The sequence below is a fragment of the Colletes latitarsis genome, chromosome 11 (assembly GCF_051014445.1).
Source record: "Colletes latitarsis isolate SP2378_abdomen chromosome 11, iyColLati1, whole genome shotgun sequence".
NCBI lineage: Eukaryota > Metazoa > Arthropoda > Insecta > Hymenoptera > Colletidae > Colletes > Colletes latitarsis.
In genome coordinates, this window is record NC_135144.1 from 20,928,201 (window position 1) to 20,936,236 (window position 8,036).

The 8,036-nt window shown below is 27.6% G+C and overlaps 3 protein-coding genes across 5 annotated transcripts; 1 reads left to right on the forward strand and 2 right to left on the reverse strand.

Annotated features, from left to right (window-relative positions):
- Positions 1-1,243: 1,243 nt before the first annotated feature.
- On the reverse strand, positions 1,244-3,201 carry Lamtor2 (Late endosomal/lysosomal adaptor, MAPK and MTOR activator 2). Its single transcript, XM_076778274.1, has 3 exons — positions 2,972-3,201; positions 2,597-2,759; positions 1,244-2,002 (listed from the first exon to the last, which is right to left on the reverse strand). The coding sequence occupies exons 1-3, from the start codon at positions 3,037-3,039 to the stop codon at positions 1,853-1,855; spliced, it is 381 nt and encodes a 126-aa protein (XP_076634389.1). The 5' UTR covers positions 3,040-3,201; the 3' UTR covers positions 1,244-1,852.
- Positions 3,202-3,339: 138 nt separating this feature from the next.
- LOC143348256 (coiled-coil domain-containing protein 25) lies at positions 3,340-5,783 on the forward strand. 2 transcript variants are annotated; one of them, XM_076778273.1, is made up of 5 exons: positions 3,340-3,632; positions 4,621-4,668; positions 4,755-4,846; positions 4,932-5,314; positions 5,406-5,783. In XM_076778273.1, the coding sequence occupies exons 2-5, from the start codon at positions 4,647-4,649 to the stop codon at positions 5,485-5,487; spliced, it is 579 nt and encodes a 192-aa protein (XP_076634388.1). In that variant the 5' UTR covers positions 3,340-3,632; positions 4,621-4,646; the 3' UTR covers positions 5,488-5,783. The 2 variants fall into 2 exon arrangements, with proteins under 2 accessions (XP_076634388.1, XP_076634387.1); XM_076778272.1 differs by lacking the exon at positions 3,340-3,632 and adding an exon at positions 4,252-4,493.
- On the reverse strand, positions 5,723-7,954 carry Tgt (tRNA-guanine transglycosylase). 2 transcript variants are annotated; one of them, XM_076778263.1, is made up of 8 exons: positions 7,853-7,954; positions 7,527-7,776; positions 7,377-7,466; positions 7,015-7,168; positions 6,798-6,930; positions 6,542-6,703; positions 6,308-6,476; positions 5,723-6,191 (listed from the first exon to the last, which is right to left on the reverse strand). In XM_076778263.1, exons 2-8 carry the CDS (start codon positions 7,704-7,706, stop codon positions 5,847-5,849), a joined length of 1,233 nt encoding a protein of 410 aa, XP_076634378.1. In that variant the 5' UTR covers positions 7,707-7,776; positions 7,853-7,954; the 3' UTR covers positions 5,723-5,846. The 2 variants fall into 2 exon arrangements, with proteins under 2 accessions (XP_076634378.1, XP_076634379.1); XM_076778264.1 differs by lacking the exons at positions 7,377-7,466; positions 7,853-7,954 and having other exon boundaries at positions 7,527-7,850.
- Positions 7,955-8,036: the final 82 nt, after the last annotated feature.

Consider the following 8,036-nt stretch of genomic DNA (forward strand, 5'->3'; position numbering starts at 1 on the left):
TTTTTGCACACTTCATTACACTTTTTGTGTTTAATAGAAATATAAAAAACACAAATAACATAATTTGTTTTTCCTTTATTGTTACAAAATACACAAATTTAACTATTTTTTAATAATTAAATTTTGAAGATATGATTTAAATCTATACAAAACATGATCTTCACTTGCAATATTATATAAATAATTATTACTATTATGGTATAATAATGTTACTTTAATTCTTACATGAATATATGTAGAATGTTAAAAAAAATTATTCAGCATTTATATGGTAGATAGTACATACCATATTAAGTAAGAAATACTATAGTAAACATAGGTCAAAAGCTCAACCATTTTTTAGATACAATTATTTCTGTATGTAATATCATGATTGATTTATTAATTTTTACAGATGTTCCTCATATCCTTCTATTTCCATACACGTTTGGTACCTTCTTCTTATACAGTCATGAATTCTCTCAAAAATTCCAAGTTTCTGACAAATTATTGAAAACTATAAAGTAATATACTGATATATTTAGTATAATACTTTATGACTGTCTAATTATTAAAAAGATCCGCCGGTTAACGATAAATGACGGATTGTTGGTGAAATCTTCTGTTATAAGCTATATATATGGGAATTAAATGAAGACAATTTGAACACGATTTATAAACACTGAAGTAAATATCGCATGCGATACGTAGAAGCTAGTAAGTTAATCATCATTTAAACATACAAAAATGTTTATATGTCAGAAACAACTGTGCTTCGACCAATATTTATAAGATTTTTTTTACTTGGTGTGTACTATCTACCATATAATTGCTAAATGATTACTTTTCATACTACATATATATATATAGGTATACACACAAACTTTATTAATAGCATCCATTTTATAAGAATAAATATACATAACACAGTAAATATTTTAATGGTATAAATAAGTTTTTCTTACATAAAACTTACACTTTGATAAAAGAGTCATTTTAGTTCCTTTTTTAATAATGAAATATATAAAATAAATATTAACTGAATTATTAAAATTAAGATTACTGTGTGAAACTAATACACGGTTAAAAGGTGATATGAACTCTTGAGTCGTTTTATATAAATGCACTATAATGAGATTATCACAAAATATAAACTTCTATTTATTTAGTTATGTTTTGCTTTAAAAACAGATTTTAATTGTATTGTATGTATGAAACATAAAATAAATTGCTATGCAATAGGTTTTGTAGTGTAATTTACAATAAGTTAATATTAAAAATATATTAATATTTTGCTATGTACAATTCTTTTTCAAACAAATAATTTTTGTAAGAATATAATCAAAAGAATGTCAAATTCTCTATATTGAAAGTGTAAATTTGCAATGTTACACACATTAAAGAAAATGATTTTCTATATGTAAGTCATTTTAAATATATATTTTGATTATAGTGTATTATATGTATTCTTATTTGAGAATATATCAAAAGTAATTGTTTATATTAATTGTAATTCATTTAAAATAAACAAATGGTTACACTGATTAAATGTTGTTTAATGAGTAATATATATTTCACATCAATGTCTTTCAAAACAATGGGCATGACCTCTAAGGAAGGTGTTTTATAATCCAAGTAATTCACGAAAAGAAACATTAATAGCAATAAAGACTTATAAATATTTTCTGGTTTATTATTGTAGATTTTTAAACTAACAAACTTTCGATTTATTAAAAATATATTATTTACAGAGTTGTACAAATCATAAATTCTTACAAAAAATTACTAAAAAAGTATTAAGAGTATGGAATATCAGCACAGTTTATACATAATATACCATAGATAACAAAAAGTATTATTATATATATGATGTTCAAGGCATATTGGCTATTGTTTTTAGTGGTTGATCAAGATATCTTGCTAGAGCTTGTGCTTTTTCTCTTAATAAACCAAATCCTACATTTTCTTTTGCATATAAACATAATAGCAAATTTGCTACTTCAGTGATTACAACTTTGCCCTCCTACAAAAGATTAGTTAACAACTAAAAAATGTATTTATAACTATGGTGAAACAGTTACATTAAATTTTGTTTTGTTATAAAGTTATTAGCATCAAGTACTGTGACTCTATTATACGTAAAATAAACATAAATTATGGATTAGCATTGCAAAATTTCAATTAATTTATTTATAAATACTTCATACTTTTAATGAGTACTATTAAACTAAACTTAAGAACTATTTGTAAAAATGAAATTTGAATTAGCTTGAGATATATTAATTAATAAAATAAAATGGCAATCTTAAAATATTCTTTTAATCAACACCATATGACTTTACATTATATTATGTTTATGATGCTTAAAATAATTTCATTAATGTAAAAGTTTTAGATTTTTAAGTAGCAAAATGAATTCTTTCATTATTATATCTGACTGATACTCAAGAGCATGACAAAAGAAACTCAATAAATTTATTTTGTTATTAGCTAAGGCATTTTTGTAATATATTTTAAATATTTTAATTTTTAGATACTTAAAGGAAATGATTACAAATATACAGTAGTTGTATAAAATGATATATACTTAATTGATAGTAAAATATTTGTTAATTACCACACAATCCATTAATACAAATTGTAATTCATCCTCCTTAAATGCATTTCGTCCATTTTTTTCATAAGCTGACCAGATATTGCTTGTAATTGCAGCAGTTACTCTTGCATCTTTATCTCCATAACCACTATAAGCTAATAAACCACCATCTCTATTTAACAATCTAAAACATGTTTTTAATTATAAAATTTAATACTATTAATTAGTACTTATATTTATAATTTAAAAATATAATAATAATAAGATTATTTAGTAATATATATTACACACACACTCACACACGTACAAATATGTACATATCATACTGTATTATATAAAAAGATATACATAATTTTGACGAAGAATGTTTGTAATGTATGATATATCTTTACTCACAAAGTATTTTCTACTCCACCTGTATTGGCTTGACTCAGAACTTGTGTAAGAGCTTTTGGTTTTAACATATTTTCATAAAATAATAAATACAAGTCTTTCTTTACTATGAATATTTTATAAATTATTATTAATTGCTTTCACTGTAATCTTAATATTAAACAGTAACAAAGTAAGAACGTTGAGAACATCACTTTTCGATAGTTGTATTCCCTAAAACATAATATGAGGAATGTTCCTAGGTTAAAGAAATAATTGCACTGCAAACATTATACATGTAGGGAGCATAATGTAACTCTCTAGTTACTCCCGTAGATGGCGCAGTTGGCGCTGATGCCAACCGTCCTTAGTATATGTATACATATGCTCATTCATAGGAATAATAAAAATAATTTCTTTTTTTTCAATAGTTAAAACATGATCAAGGGGACTTAAAACGTGTATTTATGTGTAAATGTTTCTTTTATTATGGACTTTGCTTATATGTATGTGCCTATATAGCTCGAAACATAAAAATGTCTGGGCCGTCGAGATTCGAAATTGTATGCCGCGAAGACGGACTTCGGCTGTTCAAAAGCAAGAAGGAAAGGCTCCCATTCACGTTCTTTATCAAATTCCCGAAGTTGCATGAGGTGCTGACTTAGCGTAACATGTGGCTCGTGCGGTAAGATATGTCGGCTTTCCCCACCACTCCGTTAAACACTAAGGAAGTTCGTCGTTACTAATGTCGACGTCGATGCACTCAATTATGCCAAATCTGGTCATACTGCCCTGTATATGAAGAATTTCATTCGTATTTTGATAAAATTCCCTACAGTGTATCTACAAAAGCTTTACGTTAGATAGGAGGTGACGAACTAGCGATTCGCGAGCCAATTGTAACTTCTTCTCTTCCTTCATACTCAGCTCGAACATAATAGAACTACCTCTTCATTTTGACCCATAATATGTATACACGGAGGCATTGAATGTATTGCAAGATTGGAAGTCTTCCGATTGGTGAAATGACATTGATAAAATGTGGCGTTCCCAGTGCCAATCCCCTAATTGAAATTTTAGCGCCATATTACAGCCAATTCTAGAACAAATCATGCTGGGCGAGAGACAGCAAAATTGGGAGAGCCGATTTTGTATTGAATAGACAAAGACGCACGAACGCTGCTTATTCTTTCTATCGAGTGTAAAATCAGACTCTCGCAAGTTTACTGTTTCTTGTTTAGCATGGCTAGTACCGAAGTCAACTGTGGCAATATGGCCATACACTTACGTGCATGGTAACTTCGCGACAAATCCAATGCCCTCCGAGTAGCCCTCGCCCCTCAGTAACTTCCTGCTATTTTGACTTGGCTGTTTTCAGTCTCGTAGTTTTGTTTACGATGATTCTCTTAAAAATTAGCTGTGCAGTATTATAACGTTTTACATCGCAAGTTTCTATAGTACTGGCTTGAAGTTTGATAAATATTGTCATAACACGTGATTAATCTAATTTTTTTCGTAATAATGGTTTATTATTTTACGAGTGAAGGTATTATTATAAACTGTGTCATTTACTTTATATTTATAGTACACATTCAAAGTTTTTCTTATTATATTGTAATAATAAGTATAATAAATATAATATGATTCGAATAATGACTCATTTAAAATTACAGTTGTACAACCACCGGTAACATTATTTATGGGAGTTGATAAATACGAGAGTGAGTTAGAAATACTAAAGTTTATTATCATTTAGAAAAATGTATGTTCCCCTAATATATAATATTTTAAATATATGCTTTTGTAGACGAAAATCTTATAAAATGGGGATGGCCAGAGGATGTTTGGTTTCACGTGGATAAATATTCTTCAGCCCATGTATACCTACGTCTTCATCCTGTAAGTACTTTCTGTTGTTACTAGTATATACCATAATATATGTTACTAATATTATGTACATTATATATTTATATGTAATTTATAGGGTCAAACAATAGATGATATACCAAGCACAGTGTTAGAAGATGCTGCACAATTAGTAAAAGCAAATAGCATCGATGGTAATAAAATAAATGATGTTGATGTAGTATATACAATGTGGTCCAATTTAAAAAAGACTCAGGGTATGGTAGTAGGACAAGTTGGTTTCCATAAAGATAAAGATGTTCGTAAAATACATGTTTCTAAACGAATAAATAATATTGTTAATCGTTTGAATAAAACTAAACGTTCAGAACAAGTAGATTTTAAAGCGCAAAGAGAACAGCGAGACAAAAATGAACGAGAAGATAAAAAGAAACTTATAAGGGAACAAAAAGAAAAGGAAAAAGCAGAAGAAAAACAAAGGAAAGAGGAGGCAGAGATGAGGCAAGTTGCAAATTTCTGTTATTGTTTTGTTACTGCAAAATGTTTCTTTCTTAAATTCTATAAAACTAACATTTTTATATTTATTTTTTAGAAGTTACAATTCTTTATTCAATTCATCCAACATGATATCAAACACAGAGAATAGTGGATATGATTCGGATGATTTTATGTGATAAAATTATTTATATTATTAATAATGTTTGATTAATATAGAGTTAATAATCTTGAAAAATAGATATGTTTAAAATTAAAACAAAAACACTTATGACTTAAAAATTTGAGACTTAGACTGGTTTTAAATGAAAGTATCATTACACTTTACAAAAACAACACTGTTTTATTTGTAACTTATTTTTTCATGTAAATCACCCCCTTCTTGGTTGTATAATAGATATTGGAATACCTTGTATAAATTTTGTGAATCGTGTTTTTATCGGATATATATAAAATAAAATTAATTAAAAGTCTATTTTTTATGGAAATTAAGTATTTATTTATAGTATATTTATAAAAATTAATTTCGTCTTCTGTTTTATAATAATTTAACATTAACAGTCTCTAAGACACTAATTATCCATGAAGGATATTTTTTATCTGGATATACATTTAACATATATTGTTGTATAAATTTCGGAAAATTTTGTTTCATAATACTTTGTCTAATATCTTGCATTAATTTCATTTGAAATGCAATATTATGAACGGTTAGTAAATGACATGCAACTGTCTCTATCGTTACAATATGATGAAGATAAGCACGTGTATATATTTTACATGTATTACATTCACATGATTCATCTATTGGTCTCATGTCATTATGATATTGAATCTGCTTTAAGTTAAGTTGACCTGTACGTACTAATGCACAGCCAAATCTCTGAAAAAAATACATATCCATTAAATATCCATTAATAAATGACATGTTCCACATTAATCACATTCTGAATAAATATTTTTATTTGTTTCTTTTGAATAATAAATGGTTATAGATACCGCTGTTCTTGTGGGAAATACGCAATCAAACATATCTATTCCCAATGCAGAACAAATAATTATATCAGTGGCAAATCCAACACCCATTAAATAACGTGGCTTATTTTTTGGAAGTACATCTGTGGAAATATGTACCATTTTCCAAAAATCATGTTTACTTTCTCCACCACTAATAACAATCATTAACAAAATAATTTTTATTTTTGTTATTGACATTAATTTACGAATTGTTACCTTAATCCACCTACAGCATAACCATTGACTTTGCGTTTAACCAATTCATTAGCACATTCTGATCTAAGCTTAGGATCAAGACCTCCTTGTACAATTGGAAATACACTCTGCTCACTTGATCTTTCATGTGCTAATAAACATCTATCTAACCATCTCGTTGTCCTAAAATTACATGTTAAGTAATGAACATGATTCAATAACAATTAAAAATTTAGTTACTTATGTGTCATAAACAGTTCACTCTTTAGACAACAACCTATGCATTGCTTCTTCTACTCTTGGTCCTGTTAGTAAGCTAGAAACTACATCATCAAGTTGCATAATTATATCTGCACCTATTGCATTTTGTATTTGTATAGAGTGCTCAGGCGACAGCATGCAATCAGATTCTAAAAAATAATATTAGAGAATTGTTGAATTTTTCCTTATTTTTTATATAGTGAAATATAAATATGTTTTTAAATTTTAACTACCATTGTATGGTGATTTAAATTTGACACCTTCTTCTGTAATTTTAGCAAGTTCTAATAAAGATACCATTTGGAAACCACCAGAATCAGTTAATAAAGCCCTTTTCCAATTCATGAAATTATGCAATCCACCAGCCTTTTGTATAACATTAAGGCCCTGGAAAACAATTTTTAATCAATTAAGACACCATGTAAATAGAAATAATGTATCCTACTTAAATTTACAAAAAAGGTTTTTTAAATCTAAAATAGATTAATTTTTATTTTGAATGATGAATTGATTTTAAACAAATTCATATCCTAGATTTGATTCAATTAACATTTTAAGATAAAGAATTTATTTTAACAAAACAAATTCGACTTACTGGTCTTGTTCCAAGGTGATAAGTATTTGCAAGAATAATTTGGCAGTTCAATTGTTCTAACTGTTGAGGAAGTAGGCCTTTTAAAGTACCCTAAAATATTAGCATTAACAGTAGAATAGTGTTAAATAAATATTTTACAGTTTAACTTACTTGTGTTCCTACTGGCATAAATACCGGCGTATCCACGTGATAATGAACGAGAGTCATTCTTCCTGTTCTAGCTTTTGTCGTTTGACATTCATAAAATATTTCGAAAATTAATGGTGATTTTACAGTATCTGTCTTCAGTTTTTTCAAATTATCTAAGTGCTCTTTTGAGGATGCTAACATTTTGTTTTCTATTTACACACTAGTAAAAGAACTTTCGTTTGTAATTATGTCCATCAATGACAAAATTTTACTGCACATAAAAAACGTTCATATATTATTTTAAATACAGCATATTTCTACTACATATGTTTATATATTAACCTCACCATACGTAAAATAACACAAAAGCCAAAGTTTATGCACTGCAGTGTGACCACATTTGGCATAATTGATGTCGAGATGTCGACACTAGAAATGACGAACCAGTGTGGCCACTAGTCATCCCCCAGCCGCCATTTAAACCGAATCGAAGGGACTTGGTTTCTTCTATCTTCTTAGTTTAGTCATTCA

Excerpts from the sequence above, each read along its gene's own strand:
- LOC143348256 (XM_076778272.1), top strand. The coding sequence starts at position 4,469 with ATGGTTTATTATTTTACGAGTGAAG. Across the intron at positions 4,494-4,620 it reads TTATTATTTTACGAGTGAAG|TTGTACAACCACCGGTAACA; the intron begins GTATTATTATAA and ends TTAAAATTACAG. Across the intron at positions 5,315-5,405 it reads AAAGAGGAGGCAGAGATGAG|AAGTTACAATTCTTTATTCA; the intron begins GCAAGTTGCAAA and ends TTTATTTTTTAG.
- Tgt (XM_076778263.1), bottom strand. The coding sequence starts at position 7,706 with ATGTTAGCATCCTCAAAAGAGCACTTAGATAATTTGAAAAAACTGAAG. Across the intron at positions 7,467-7,526 it reads TTATGCCAGTAGGAACACAA|GGTACTTTAAAAGGCCTACT; the intron begins GTAAGTTAAACT and ends CTAATATTTTAG. Across the intron at positions 6,704-6,797 it reads GTAGAAGAAGCAATGCATAG|GACAACGAGATGGTTAGATA; the intron begins GTTGTTGTCTAA and ends ATGTAATTTTAG.
- Lamtor2 (XM_076778274.1), bottom strand. The coding sequence starts at position 3,039 with ATGTTAAAACCAAAAGCTCTTACACAAGTTCTGAGTCAAGCCAATACA. Across the intron at positions 2,760-2,971 it reads GGTGGAGTAGAAAATACTTT|ATTGTTAAATAGAGATGGTG; the intron begins GTGAGTAAAGAT and ends AACATGTTTTAG. Across the intron at positions 2,003-2,596 it reads TTGTATTAATGGATTGTGTG|GAGGGCAAAGTTGTAATCAC; the intron begins GTAATTAACAAA and ends AATCTTTTGTAG.